The 16,505-nt window shown below is 34.7% G+C and overlaps 1 protein-coding gene across 3 annotated transcripts; it reads right to left on the bottom strand.

The window, feature by feature from the left end:
* Positions 1-681: 681 nt before the first annotated feature.
* LOC105342778 (titin) lies at positions 682-9,185 on the bottom strand. Of its 3 annotated transcripts, none has more exons than XM_034448932.2 (6): positions 8,663-9,185; positions 5,548-5,875; positions 4,654-5,049; positions 2,984-3,070; positions 2,734-2,838; positions 682-2,166 (listed from the first exon to the last, which is right to left on the bottom strand). In XM_034448932.2, the coding sequence occupies exons 2-6, from the start codon at positions 5,857-5,859 to the stop codon at positions 1,162-1,164; spliced, it is 1,905 nt and encodes a 634-aa protein (XP_034304823.2). In that variant the 5' UTR covers positions 5,860-5,875; positions 8,663-9,185; the 3' UTR covers positions 682-1,161. The 3 variants fall into 3 exon arrangements, with proteins under 3 accessions (XP_034304823.2, XP_019928711.3, XP_034304825.2); XM_020073152.3 differs by lacking the exon at positions 8,663-9,185 and adding an exon at positions 8,429-8,579; XM_034448934.2 differs by lacking the exon at positions 8,663-9,185 and adding an exon at positions 8,095-8,251.
* Between the last annotated feature and the right edge of the window lie 7,320 nt (positions 9,186-16,505).

Below are 16,505 nucleotides of genomic sequence, written 5' to 3'. Positions count from 1 at the left end.
CTATTCAAATCATGAAGACAAGTTTCATTGACTTTAGTCAATTATAGTACATGTATTACAACACCTCTATGTTTCAGTTATAAAAATACAAGTAATGTAAATTCTATTGTAACGGACCCATTCAATTTATAAAGAGATTTTTTTTTATTTTTTAGAATTGAGGGACCGGTTTAAGCGCTCCAAACAGAACAATTTAGTGATAGATGACAGAAAAATCAAACAAGAAAATTATTTCCAAAGAAATGAACCTAAAGGTGCCAAAATGGCAAGCCATAGTGCCTACTGTTACAATTCCTGTGTTAAAAAAATAAGCACTCAGTGTATGCCGATGTTTGTGAAATTTCTTCGAAGGGGTGCATATTGCTAGCATAAAGATTGACAATAAGAATATGTAGGTCAAATTAGGTTTTTGGTTACGATCGAGCATTTTTTGACAGAGTTATGCCCCTTGGACTTTGAAAAATCCCCATCATCTGCAATTTCCGTTCATTTTCTTCGCAGAGGTTTCAGGTTCAATTTGTCATTTTTATTTCCATGTATACTGCCTATAATGTATACTGTCCATTATAAAGGCTTGTGCACCTTATATTGTATGTCCAAGGGAGTGGGTATAAGTGTTTCACAATCATTTCTTGCCTTTTTTATCTTTATGTGAACATTTTTAATTTAGAAGATAGCATAATTAATATTGCCATTCAGACATGTTTTATTTATACCAATGAATTTATCATATTATCATTGATCAACAAACTATTATTGAACAGAATGATTTAAATTTTACAAAAGACAACAAAATAATAACATAACTTACATCATTACGATTTTTTGTTTCATTCGTCATGTTTATCTATCACAAAACAGTTTGGCACCTGTCATAACAGTTGGGTTAAAAAGAAAACGGATAATTAATGCGTACAAACGTTCATATAACTGAATTCCTACGGCCTCCTTCACAAGTAAAAACGAAAAAGAAAATCCTATTAGGAATAGGAATGTAAAAGATGGCACTTTTCTTTAAACTTCGATTTGTGAAATATTTGCATTTTTTTATCGATGTTTGGGTTTCGCTTCATGTTACGTGTTTTACATTTAACTACGAGGCACATCTACTCTGAACATTCTTAGTAAAAAATTAATTTCTAAAATCCTAGTAGAAAACATTCAGCGATTGGTTCGAAGACTTATCTGTCTGTTCACTGTAAATCTTGGATTCTGAATTTTCCGGCTAATTTTTGTGTTTGATAAATGCTCCAACACCGCGGATGAGTTACTATGACACCAGGGTGTAACGGTTGTACTAGCTGATTGAGCCCTAGGACTTTTACCCGGAGGTTTAATATACGGTAGTGTTGGCTCTTTTCTTAACAAACGACTCTGTCCCAAAATCTTCTGTATCTCAGCCGAAAACGAGGCCGGCGAAGACAAGGGCCTTCGGCGAGAATAAGTCAATTTCTTTGCAGGATTTGGTGAAGTCTTTGGTGGAAACGTTGAGGATATTCGAGCCACAAAAGGGATGCTCTCTTCAGAGTCTCTTTCACCGGAAGCACCTTTATCGTGGTGCCATCTGCGACTCTCCCAGGCGTAACTTCCCACAGAATTAACACTTCCCCGTAGATCTGCACTTTTGGACTGTGCTCGACGCTTGTATTTCAGATCGTTGTGTGCTTGTAATCCCATTGAAGACTTTGTTCCCCGACGTAATAAGCCAGGTCGTTCTTCGACTTTTTCGTTTTTGTTAATTTCGGAGCTATTAGTTCGTGGGTAAAATAACTCGCACTCATCATCTGTGACCTCAAGCTCAGCAACTCTATCTAAAGTGAGTTCTACTCTCTTGTCCGATCCTTTCGTGTCGGGATTGTCTGTCTTTATTTCGCTAGATTCCTCTACGTGTGAAAGATTCGATAATAAATCACTGTCCCCTCCGGCCAGTAACTCCTCTTCCTCGTCCTCTTCTTCGTCACTGTACATTAAACATAGCGGAGTTGGGGCGGGCGGGCGGCGCATGCGTGGATATCTAGGTGTGATTTTATAGTATTTATGAATTTGGTTATTTTTTACATCAATCATTTCTACAACATTAAGTAATCCTAAATCGTAAGCCATCTGCCGACAAGTTCGTGTGTATTGTAACAGTCTCTTTCCTGTCTTCTCACGGTCTTTTAAATCCTAAAGAAATGCAAAGAAAATGAATTGTAAGAACACATTTGTTAAAATAAATTCTGATTAAAAAACAACTTATTCGAAAACAAAAACTTCAATTGGAAAACCTATTTTAAATTTATGTCAAGCTATGTCTTTAATAATAATTTGTGGAGATATTTTTAAAAAAGGATTTGGCCTAAATAAATCACATAGACTCCATGATAATAAAAAAATAAGTTTAATGCGAGGTTTAATATAATTTCAGACTTATCTCTCTTACTACATGTATTATTGTATGTGTAAAAATGTTAAAGTGTAGATTTATATAGTAATTAATAATTATTTTACGAATCCTTGATCTGCAATTAATCCTTGTTCAAGAGCTTAATTACAAAGGGTTTTAAAGTTTGTCAACTACAGCCCTTTTGTACAGTTGACTGCATGATATATGCACATTCCTTCCTGCGCAACACAAGAATGGAAATAAAACCTTGCCAAGTACAATAACGTAGTAATCTTAATTTTAGAATGTATTCCGGCCGAGATGCATCGTCACTGTAAATGTACTTACTATTAAAGAAATGTACTTACTATTAAAGTAGTTTCATAGTTGTAATCTACTCCGTTGTCAATCAGAAATTCCACCATCTCCATCTGCTGCGCACGCATCGCCACCATTAACAAGTTTTCCCTGTACTGTTTTAACAGAAATATTTTCAATTAGAGGTAAAGTAAATGGAATCACTTACACTTATCAAAAAAAGTTTATAAGAAGTCCACATGCTATCTTCCCAAAAATTAGATATACAATTGAAATATGATTAAAAAAAATTATGCTAACCCAAAGCATGTTTATATCGGCGTTTTTCTTGTCCAGTAGATCTTGCAATAGTATGTATTCTCCATTCCTTACTGCGTTATACATGTCCTAGAATAGAAGCATTCAAAATGAAAGCCTGGGAAACTAGTATAAACTTAAAAGTGTGAAGATCGTGTACGTGTGTATACACGTTCGGTCTCATCTTCCCTAGCCAAGGGTTTGTGAGAAGCGGTGCGGATCAGAAATCCTTGGTTAGCGAAGATGCTTCGGTCTAGAATTAAACAAGAACAAGCCAATTATTGTACTACTTAATATTATGCAATATAATATTTCGTAAAATCCTACGATAGTACAGAAGGATGGGACGTATTGCACCTAACATGGTAGTTGTATGTTTCAGCCTTCAATGTGTTAAACCTTCTACTGAGACCATGTTATGCTATCAGCGTCGCGAGTACACCTTGCAAGACAACCATTACTGTTATACCGGTATCCCTTTTCTATTTTTCTCCGTATTTATTCTTCAATTAAGTCTCAAAATTGCACCGTTTACCAATGAGTCTCAAGTCTTAATCTTTACTAACCTGTAGCTCTTGATTCGCACCGTTTACCGATGAGTCTCAAGTCTTAATCTTTACTAACCTGTAGCTCTTGATTCGCAATGTTTACCGATGAGTCTCAAGTCTTAATCTTTACTAACCTGTAGCTCTTGATTCGCACCGTTTACCGATGAGTCTCAAGTCTTAATCTTTACTAACCTGTAGCTCTTGATTCGCAATGTTTACCGATGAGTCTCAAGTCTTAATCTTTACTAACCTGTAGCTCTTGATTCGCAACGTTTACCGATGAGTCTCAAGTCTTAATCTTTACTAACCTGTAGCTCTTGATTCGCAACGTTTACCGATGAGTCTCAAGTCTTAATCTTTACTAACCTGTAGCTCTTGATTCGCAACGTTCCATCTTTCCCACAAGTTTCTCAATGAATATTTTTGATTGACGCGAAAGAACTATATATGATAAGAGTTAAATTTGGCCCCCATAATTCGCCATTTTTAAAGTGTTTCGGGTACAATAAAATGTTTACTAATTTTTTAGAAGAGTTGATATAAAATATATTTTTCATCTATTTATTTGATTTATTTGCACACACTGGCAGTATATGACGTCAGAAGTGACGCCATTTCTATAATTCAATCAAAATCAGTCAAAAATTGACATTTTTCTTATCTATTTACGAATGGGAAATATAGAGCGCATGCTTGAACAAGGAAAATTTTTTTCTCACTTATTAGTCTTGGCTAGTTACATCTCTGATTAAAATATTTTATTTGTTCAAGAATGCGCTCTATTTTTTCGGAAGGAAAAACTGCTTGAAAACAAGCTGTTTTACGCTAAAAATGCAAAAATGGCGGGAAAAGGTTGTCTTTACAATGTCATATTTCTAAATTGTGGGCACTTGAATCAAAATGAATATTATGTAAACACATCACATATATATATGTACTAAGAAAACAAAGAATGATAGTAAAATGATGATGTTCATTTTTGGGGGCCATTTTAGGCCCTTATCATATATAGTCCTTTCATTAACTGTTCACATGTTTTCAGAAATTTAAAACATTTTTGCAATGAGATTATGTAAATTATTGTTTTATAACTTTTATACACAAAATCAAATAAATCATTACTACCTCCTTCTCCTCTTCCGTCATTTCCGTAATTTCATCTTCCTCTTCTTCTTTATGCTTTGTTTCCTCTTCTCCATTAAACTTTGCTTCGTCATCGCGCACAACTCTTTCATCTTCATTCTCTTTGTGTATCTCCTCCCCATCTTCTCCTTCCATTAATTCCCTCTTCTTTTTAGGCCATCGCCATTTTTTATGCTTTTGCAGCGCATACCGTTCGTGCCACTTCAGCTTAGGTTGTTCCGACGCCTTTCTGAGCTCTTTGGTAGAAACGTCCTCTTCATCGTCTATTGTTGGAGTTTCGCAGTGTTCTATAATAATACGGACCTGGGACCCAGGGGATGGCTCCACACCTTTGTTGATATCTGGCAAAGTAAGACCCTCTTCACCGTTCTGTTTATCCTGTAAATATAACGGTAGGCAAATCATTGCTCTGCCCCGCGGCCGGAAGAATCAATTCCCGTCTAAATATGGTCTCCCTAAGCAATTAGCAATTATATATACGGCTCATGGAAACCGCCTTGTAATTCTGTGACGAAGCGTTTTTGTTATGTGATTTTGATCACTTCAAGGACGTGAGAGCATGAACTTTAATTACATTAAGTTTAATTAACTAATTCATGGTTTATACAGAGAAGAACGCCCTCTGATTTTTTCAAAGATTGTTAGATAGAAGACTTGATATCATTGTTTCTGGCAATGCCGTGATACGTAACACGTCATAAGAACCACTAGCTGTACTGCAGATCATCAAGTTGCTTGATACTGCACATTTATATCAAATCACGATCAGAATAAATGATTAACAACGACAAGCACGAGAAAAAAATTACTCATATTAGAAACACAAGAATAGGTCTTACTTAGATTTTGAAATCACGCCATATTTTTTGACAATACCTCATGGTCATCTTCCGTTTTTCGGTTATCCTCGATCTTTTCAGGTCCTTTGCGCTTTGAGTTCCTTCGGGATGTCTTTTGATTTTCTATGACATCTTCCTCTTCACTCTCGATGCTTCTGTCCACAGTCTGTGTATGGGGCATCAACTTTTTCTTCTTCGTCCCAACAATGCTTTCATCGTCACTGTTTTCTACGTCTCCTTCAAACGCCCCTTCGACATCGATTTCTTCTGCGACCGACGCATCATCATCTCCCGAGACAACAGACACATCCTCAATCAGTTCCTCGATCTCTTCGTCACTCGATGCCATGGCCTCACTATATCATCTGAAATGGTAGGAGAAAAATCATAAAGACTTTTGTTATCAAATCTGCCTTTTGTAGGCGAAATAGGAATTAACTAGGACGGAATATTAGTCTGTATTCAATTTTATCTTCATCATGAAGGGGGGGGGGGGTGCAGAATAACGGAAATGAATTTTTGAAAACACAAACTAATTATTGTATTATTGACTTAGTAAACAACAAAGAACTGATTAAATAATTGATAAGAAACACGTTCTGTTTGCCAAACAAAGGACGACACGCGCTTAATTGACACGAAGGGAAGCTGCCAGTTTCATTAGAGATTGCGACCTTGAATTAAATGATCTAGACATGAATAATTCACTGCATAATGACGATAAGTCATCTGTGCTACATATCACTGAAATTAACCTTGACAATGTACATTTAGCCTTTTCACATATATTATTCTATACAAAGCCAAAGAAATCTGTTTATCGCAGAGTTGATTAGATCTTGAAAAAAATACATTAACATTAAATGCCTAATGATATCTGATCAGCCATTTGACTTAAAGCATAAATAAACTGAAAATTGTAATTATAAATGCCAGTCCTGGAATTAAATGCAATTGCATGAATTTTTGATGATTTTACAAACAAGACCGTTATTTACTACTCATTGACATTTACCAGATAGCCTGGATTTAGTTGTCAATATCGATAACATATATGTCCCTTTTACATGTGTTGCAACTTCATCCCAAAACATTCCGCAGTTGTTACGCCGCAACACGCTGTAACACTTGCGAAATTACTAATGAGCTTTCAAAGATACCCGCTGGCCTATAGAAGTATGAATCGTTTGTTTCAATTACATTATCAATAAAACGCGACGGTTATAAAGGACTGCATAAAAACTTTTATTATAATAAAATTGTACACATGCATTAGTACGTATATATGTTCAAAAATGCAAAAATGTAACTTAATTTCTTGTTTGATATTTTAGACTATGGTTTGTTACGGGTAATGAACCTATTACATTTGGGGGGGGGGGGGTCCTTGAATAAGTCTGTATGGGGTTGAAAATCGTTACATACATTGAAATTACGAAATTTAACAAGCTATCAAAAGAAACCCTAAAGTGAGCAATGTACGTCGACTCACAGTCCTTGTTTTGTTACAGCTAATCAAGTCATCCTTAAACGCATTATCTGTGCGTGGATTTTTAAAAAATAAATACTTATTCAACACGTTAAAGCCCTTCTTTAATGTTTTTGACAGACTTTGTCCCTTTTTACCACACAAAAAAAGTGATAAACCACACATGATTATCTTTCCCTTTAAGTTAATTTCCACATTGGGTCTCAAGCAATGACAAATTATTTAACGAAGTATATCAAACTGATAAAGGTGGCAAATTGAAAGGATTCACAGCAATTGGAGATTCCATGATTTAAACGATCATTGATGATTAAATGTTTGAAAAAAAAATCTATTACAGGTAATTTGAGTTACCCGGTCTGTATTTGTCGAGAGGATTTAAATATTCAGGCACAATGAAGACCTATTCTCGGTATGGGTCTCATTGTAGAACATATGACACTTGAACATACTCCAATACATAGCGACCCGCAATCTGTATTGCAAGTGAAAAGCGTTGTGTTGTTCCCGATAATAGCTCCTCCAATGGCCGTTTTGCCAGATAGTAAAAAGTTTACCTTGCCAATTCTGAAGTTGTATGTAAACATTCAGGCATTGCTTGTCAAGAATGTACAGTATTTGTTAAGTCAAGGATTCGAACGTGTGATACCAACAACGGTTAAGATTTTCTTTAGAAAGAAACGAAAAGAGTTAAACTACCATTCCTTTGACGAATATCAGACTTTTAACTTTAATTTATTTTATTAGAGCAAAAGGATTAAAAGCTACATTAGCATTTTTCAAACTAAGTAACGCATTCTAGAAAATTGTAAAAACTTCCAACAATTTAAAATCATTAACGCCTCGCACCTAATTTCCTCTAATTTCCTCTGTTTTAATGTTCTATAATTTGTATTTGATAAATATTACACCATATTTGGATTCCCGTTATCTAATACAAATTCATATAAGAGTTTAGATAAATAAGAATGTAAAGTTAAAAATATAGAAACATTCTATTTTAAGTGCATAAAGAATAGAATATTTTGTACAGCCATACCGAGGCCTAGTATCAAAATTAGTCTATTCTTTTATTTAGTTTAGAATTTCACTTACCGTTTTTTAAATTGTTCATAGCATAACTAACACAGTCAAGTCAAATATTAATCGTTTGTACTGATCTGTGAACAGGTATGTGCTAATCCTTGACACAGATTAACTATTAGTAAACACTCAGAATACGAAGTCAACTAATTCATATCTGGTCCACGAGAAACAGCAATTGAGAGATAAGTACTTATAACTAACAGCGGTCAATTTTGACCGAATGACATACTTTCTCTATATACGGGATGAAATTAAATATTTATGTCCTTCAATTACCGAAAATGAAACAGGTTGTTGTGTTTTGATTACACTACAGGTAGCGGTATAGAAAAGTCATCCCTACCGTTTCATTTGTAGCTGTGCCTCCGTGAGGTCCAGTCAATTACACGCCAATACTGCCGGTGAATTAGGAAGCGAGCAACGTTTATTGACAAATGTTATTTAGTTTTCAATAACTTTAAAGTGGAAAACTTTAAAAAGAGATCGATGAGAGAGAATTAGTCGATCGTATAAGAGCAGAAGCGACAGAGAGAGAAGTTGGGGATAGAGAGAGATATTCCTAGTGACAGAAACGTACCTCTCCGTGCCCACATCAACTTTCCTGTTTTCCATTACCGTTCCCCGGGGTATCTGTATCCAACAGGTGCCCGCTGACACACTTTTATCGGAGGGGGGTTTGATTTTAGCCTTTTAAAACAACAAGCTAAGCATTGATTTCTAGACGAATGTGTATTGATTGCGCGATAAGCAGCAAACCGGTAGACGGACGGTGAATCCGGGGTGTAATACCACTGACAAAAACCCAAAGCTCCAGACTTTCTATAGTTTTCAATTAAAGTCTTTTTCTGTGTACTCTAGAAAACACCGGGTTCCACTGTGTCGTATTTATCTTGCCGTCGGTGTGAATAAACATCATACGGGTTGGCAGAACGACTCTTAATCCTTAACACTGTTATCGTTAATAGTAAGCTGGTCAGAGATTAAGGCACACAATCCAAGGAAAGAAAAGACTCCCCCCAAAAAACTGTTCATTTAAATATTCTAATGTACGAGGATAAAGGCTTTATAATACTCGACTATTGATAAGTTTTAAACTCGGTGCATATAGGATGCCCCCTTTAAATGGCCCACTGTGAGCAGACGCAGGGAGCAAATTATTAAAGGTTACATTATTTTGCGCAATGGGTTCACGACAGATTGCACGCGTATACACTTCAGATCTTCAGTTGAGATCAAATACAGATTAGTGTTTTCGTTACAGATAACGTTTGCCAAATAGGGAACGGATTATCGGGATTCAAAAAGTTCATTCAAATAAATCTTTATTTTCCCCCTTATCTCTAACTTGGTGGATTGATGTGTTTGAACAAGATATAAAAAAGTTTGTTGCGCTCAAATATTTAGTATATTGTAATACGGTTGTTAATCTAGCACTTTAAAAACTGTATTCTGATCTAATGCCACTTTGTTGAACTTGAAAGTAAATATGTTATTCATTATCATATCACAATACCGTTATACTAAACTTTAAATATTTTACATAGGATCAAGAGTTTGTTCTAGGCGTGTTTTTCTCATTTTTGGGAGTTGATTTTCATCAACTCTCCTATGCAGTTACTCAGGCAAACCGAAAGTGAAACAGTGTGTGGACCTAAGCACAAATCAACACTGCTGACAACATTTAGTTCTAATCAATAAATTCGATGTAATGAGTTCTTAAGCATTGTTCTTCAAGGAAACTCGTTTATAGATACCTTGTAAATAGTCAGATTTTAAATGGTACGAACAATTTAGATATTTTTTTGCAGAGTTCAATATAGTCTCGTTCAACCAGACGCTCGGCTGTCTCCATAAATCTCCGACAAGCATAGAGTCTCTCTTGCTTGTCGGAGATTGACGGATACAGCTGACAGTCTGGTTGAACGAGAGTAGAGTTCAATTTTGCTTGGATCCATACAATTTTTCATAACTATTTCGATTACTAATACCTAGTTTGATGGAATAATTCTTTGAGTATTACACAACATGATTGATATTGGATTTTCCCGAAATTCCTGTAAGATTCATATTATAAAAATGTGCGTAATTTAAATACTTATAGGAATTTACTTGCCATGCAAAATAACATATCGTTGATTTTAAAATAAATACATGTAGCAATCGACAAAATCTACTCCCGTCAGTACTTCAGTACTTTGATTCAAATAGCTCTCACCATTGTCCATGCTTCTTTTTCAGTCTTTCTATGTCTGCGCGTCTATCCATCTTTCTGTTCATATCTAGCTGCAATTGTTTTTGCCTGTTATATTCTTATATTTGTCACAAAAAATTGTTACATTAAACATTTAAAATCGAAGATTTCTCAACTTATCTATTGCAAGTTTAGAAATCTTTTAATACACCAAAATATAACACAATTTACGTTATGATGTTAAATCGTTTACAGAAAATATGTACGATGGTAAATGAAAAAATAGGAAGACAATGCGTCTTTCAATGATACATTTTTCGTAAAACTCATAACTGACAGATTAATCTATACACCAAAATTTATTTTATTTGCGTAGTTTCATTCCATTTGACAAAAAAGTATTTTTGTGTTTTGATTTTAAAAACAGTATGTTTTGTCACCACGGAGCACGGTAACGATCAAAACGTGACGTCAAGATGACGTATGCACAGTTCTTAGATATACCCCATCTTTATATCACGCTTAGTCTCTTGTGCCTTTCACCTTATAATTTAAAATGACACTATACGACTTGCCATCTTATTTGCTCACATCTGTCCAAGAATCATAAGTAAGTTCTTCAAAGATTTCATTTTTTTTTAACGTGTGTCTTTTCCTTTACTAAGAAGAACACTAAACGGCAAATGACGTTACTTATTCATATGACCAAATATTTACAGATATATATATATTTTTTCGTTTATGTACATCAATGTTTTTTGTTATGTTGACTTTGTATTTTCAATGTTTCTTCACTATTCTTTTTTTGTTGCAGTATTCAGTTTTTAAGTGATGTGAACGTTCGACAATTCCGTCAACCGGAGATAGTCTAATAAGTTATTGAACAATTATAACTGCAATTTACCTGTATATATGGATAACAAGCACCACATATAGCTGTAGTATACAAAATGTTATGGAACGCCATAACTGCCTATGTGGCTATTTCATGTGAAGATGATGCTTTATTATATTATAATGTGGTTATATTATGTGAAGATGGTGCTTTATTATATTATGTTGGGGCTATGATTGTGCTTTTTATATGAAATTGGTGCTTTTTAATATGAAGATGATGCTTTATCATATGAAAATGGTGCTTTCTTATATGAAGATGATACTTTTTATATGAAGAGCACCATCTTCATATAAAAAGCACCATCTTCATAAAATAAAGCACCATCTTCATATGATAAAGCACCATCTTCATATTAAAAAGCACCAATTTCATATAAAAAGCACAATCATATAAAAAGCACCATCTTCACATAAAAAGCACCATCTTCATGTAATTAAGGTAGTACAAAACAGATAGGCAAAATTTTTCCTATCATTCAATTTTTCTGAAATTTTTATATTTTTTTCTTTAGAATAAAATCTTACAATACGTAAAATTTGAAAAAAAATCCGACCTCACAATTTTTGCCCACATTGCCCCAAACCTACCATTGGAACCTCCTTTCAGTAGAGTGTAAAACGAAATAGTCATTGTTATAATTTTCTATGCCATTAAGTTATTTTTCAAGATATTACAAATATTTGTGCTGCTAATTAAACAGAATACCTTCTTGTTAGTTAAAGATACTGAAATAAATTCTAACTGGTAGCTTAAGATAATTTTTCATGCGATATAATGTAAAACTAGTGCTTGTGAGTACTCTTTTAAGACGAAAATTTGTAGCACTTAACGGTATCTAAAAAGAAAATGTATAATTCAAATTTGAATAAAATTGAACAGTTTGATTGTCATGACCCTTGAATTAAAATATATCAAAATAAAGAAAATTTAACCATTGGTTTAAGATTAATTAAGGTTTAAGTATGTTTGACAGAGGTATTAATTGAGAAAAATCCTAGATGACGTCATCATATTTGACCTTTGACCTGTTGATATGACCCTGAAATTGGTTTGACATAAAACCTAAACACTGGTAGTGGTTGTGTCCAAATTTCAGGTCTTTACTAGGAACAGAACACAAGTTACGCATTTTTAAATGATATAAGGCTAAATTGCACAAAAATCATATGAACACCATCCAAATGAATGTTTCAAAATATTCGAAATGCGTTGTATCCTAAATTTATTTAGCCTTGAGTAATTGATGGGTATATTTTTTTCTTAAGATAATGGACTGAAATTAATTTTTACATAATATTAAGTCATTATTTTGTGTATTTGAGAAAATATTTCAAATAATTAATTTCAGGGGTGTTTCGTACTACCTTAAGCACCATCTTTGCATTAAAAAGCACCATCCTCATATAATAAAGCGTCATCTTTACATAACAAGACGCCATCTTCGTATAACAATAAAACCATCATCTTCACATAATAAAGCACAATCTTCACATGAAATAACCACAACATAATATAATAAAGCACCATCTTCTTATGAAATAGCCACATAAGGCAGCGATGGCGTTCCATAAAATGTATTTACGAGAAACGTAAGTAGGTTTGCATTTTTTCCTTGCTGTTTTGTTGGTACAGTACAAAGCCTTGAGGTGGTATGGGACGTCTGTTGATATTTATGTGAATTAAAGTATATTAAAATTAAAATACTTTCACCGGTTTAGAATTTTCAAATATTACAAATGAATATTTCACCAAACATTAAAAAAATTTTCGACTGGTAAATTCTTTAAAATCCCCAGTGGGAGTCAAACTCATGACTTACAGTATCGTAGTAAATCTTCTAACCCACTGCGTTAACGCTGTTATATAACAATTCTTGGAAAAAAAACTATTGATAAAATTACACATGACTTTATTGTTTACTGTAAATTCCTTATATTTCGCGAGTACTTAATTCCGCGATCTTGCTGTTTTGTATCAAATCGCGAGAATATAAAATTGCGAACGTGGAACTATTATCCTTATTTCTTATAGTTCTCAACTCTAAGAAAAATAATGGCGATATTTTTTAATCCGCGAAGAGTGCTTCTCGCGATTTTACGCGGATATTAATTCCTCGCGTTTAATTAGGAATCTAATTTCGATATATAGTACTCACAACATGGAGGTGTCCCGTACCACATTAAAACGATTGGTTTGTTGATTGTTTATCATATATAAAACAGACAAATAATCCTTTGAACTTAGGATATTTAATTTAATAATCGACAATCAAACATTGAGCTGTTTGGGAAACTTGCATTTGCTTGTTTATGATCACTAATGCAGGCTATGCTATCAATCGATTGCACATGTTATAAAATTCGGTACATACCTTTTTGCAAATACTTTCTAATGAGAATCCCAACTTTGCATATTCACATTTAGTTGATAAATCGAGGGCAATATTTTTTTTCATAGAGTAGACACATTTTCTTCTATAACACATAAAAAAACGCGTGTTAAGTAAATTTTAGTTGCAATGATCGCTACCTTCATAACCTGCATGAATCATCAAAGAAAGTATTTTATTTTTTATATTCACATCTTTCTTTAACTAATTAATAAACTGATTATGAAAAGTTAGTAAAATTCAATAAATTACTGTTAATGTACAAACGTACGTTAGCTAAAAGAAACAGCCAAATCGTCTCCTGTGAGACTTTGAGTCTGGCATCGTTATGATTATTTCTTGCAGTCCGGGATTTTACTAAAGCCTGTCTCACACAGAACACACGGCTTATACGGTTGGTCACCCGTGCAAACCGTACATACAACCGAACCAACCGTGGCTATCCGACTTACACTCGGGCCATTCGAGTGTATCCGTGAAAGCCGTGTATGATTTTTTAAACTTTTAAAAAACTGGCACGGGTGCCATGTCCGTGTATGATCATATTAGCGATCGTACAAGACCGTGTGAGACCGTACGAGCCGCACATGAAATGTTAATCCGGGTGTTGGGTGTAGGACTTGGGAACGATTCCATACGATTTATATACGATATTGACACGGTTGAGCTCACTCCCCTCGCGCCTTCTGGCCAAAATAATCTCAATGTCTATCAGTCTTATCATGATTTCTAATTCCCTTATTCTGTCATCTGCCATTTTTATAACTTTTCTGTTGAAAATTCGAAAATTTATGAAGCCAAGCCATCAAAACGAGTCAATTTATATCAAAACATACTCAAATGTGTGATAATTCGAGCATAACTCGAACAAAAGTCGGTGGGACCGTATGTAAATCTTGTAAATGTCCAGTTAATCGAGTAAAAGTCGTGTTTAATTGTACTAGACCGTAACAGACCGTACTAGACCGTACTTGGAACCGTACAACAATCGTATGAAAATCGTGTTCAAACCGTGACAAACCTTGCTTGACCGAGTATATCCGTGCTTTGTTCGTACATACTCGTGCTACATTCGAGTCTAAATCGTACCAACTCATCCCTAGGCACGGTTGGAGCTCAATACTTGTACCAGTCAACCCGTGTATAACCGAGTATACCGTATTGGAACCGTGTGCCCAACCGTGTTCTGTGTGAGAAAGGTCGCGGTAGGTTCAGACCAGTCAATAAACAGGGCGTGTCAATTTCAGTCCTGTCACTTTCAGCCGCTATAGATTTCGACTAATCGATAAATAGGGCGTCTAGATTTCAGTCTGACTGTTTCTATAGAGCTATGAATTAGCTATAGGTTTCCGTAGGAAATAGAGGAAATTATGCTTGGGATATATATATATATATATATATATATATATATATATATATATATATATATATATATATATATATATATATATATTGCAACGTTTTTCTCTTTAGGCCCCCAGAGTCAACGCTAAGGGATCGCCTTGCTCCAGCGTCACAAACGTTTGTGGGTTCTGTGTTTTACTTTAAGAACCAGTAGATGTTAATAAATCTATTGAAGACGAACACAAGTTTCTGTTGAATCAAGTGTATTATACGAACAAGTTGTAAATGAACATCCAAATGGCTCTCTCCTAGCTCTCTTCCTTCTGGCTCTGGCTCCCCTTCACATTCTCTCTCTCTCCCCCTTTTATACACTGCCCAGAAACCTAAAAATGTTAGGGCATTAGGGCAGCAGGCTCCGGTACCGAGGCCTGCTACACCATTAGGGCATTAGGGCAGCAGGCTCCAGTATTAGGGTCTGCTACACCATTAGGGCACCATAATTAGGGCACCAATTATAAAACAAATTTCTAAACAGTAGTTATTTATAAAACAAGAATGCATAAAACAAAAACACTACATTGGCCCCTCCTTTTAAGACAAGACTTTCACTGTCTTATACAATCGAGAGAGAAAAACTGGACATGAAACATGTAAAATATACAAAAATAGTACAGAAAAGGTTTGGTAAAAGTGATCTTTAACTGATAGCTGCACGGTCCAGTAATTCAATAATTAAAACAAATATTATACACACTATGATATCACATTGTTCAGTGTAATAAAAAAAAACATACGCACACGCAATAAGAAAACCACTGACTTGAAATCTACACAATACAACTAACCACCAAAATAACTGAACTATATAAAAAAAAACATTCACATATATTAAAAGTCAAAGTCATTACACAAAACAAATATACAGTCTGGATACAGTAAGTCCACAGATTTTCATTCACAAGTATTCCGCCTCCTGGTCTTCTCTTTCATGCTTTTAATAATAACTTCTTCGGGTCCGTCATACTGGTAATCTATTGGCATCTTACACTGCTTACAGATTTCTTGATCTGTTCCTGTAAGCCTAGACATTGCGTCAGCATTGCCATGCCTATTTCCTGGTCTGTGGACAATTTTCATGTAGAACTGGCTTAGTTGTTGTATCCAACGATGAATTTGACCGTCAGGCTCTTTGAAGTTCTTGAGCCATGTTAGAGAACCATGGTCAGTCCTAATGGTGAATCTTCTTCCAAGTAAATAATGTTTGAATTACTTGGTGAAATATACTACTGACAACATCTCTCTTCTTGTTACGCAATAATTTCTCTCTGTTTTTTCTAACGTTCTACTCCTGTTCTACTCCTGTACGCTATTACTTTTTCTTTCCCGCCCTGTATTTGAGATAATACAGCTCCTATAGCAAATGCGCTGGCGTCTGTATCAAGAATAAATTCCCCTGCATCTCTATCTGGGTACGCTAAAATTGGTGCAGATATTAACTTGCTCTTCAGCTTTTCAAATGCCCCCTGGCAATCTGAAGTCCAAACCCATTTTTCTCTTTCTTTGTTTCGGGTACAATAAAATGTTAAGTAATTTTTTTA

Source organism: Magallana gigas, chromosome 4 (assembly GCF_963853765.1).
Source record: "Magallana gigas chromosome 4, xbMagGiga1.1, whole genome shotgun sequence".
NCBI classification, from domain to species: domain Eukaryota; kingdom Metazoa; phylum Mollusca; class Bivalvia; order Ostreida; family Ostreidae; genus Magallana; species Magallana gigas.
Note: the sequence above shows the minus strand (reverse complement) of the source record. Positions and strands in the feature narration are given on the sequence as shown.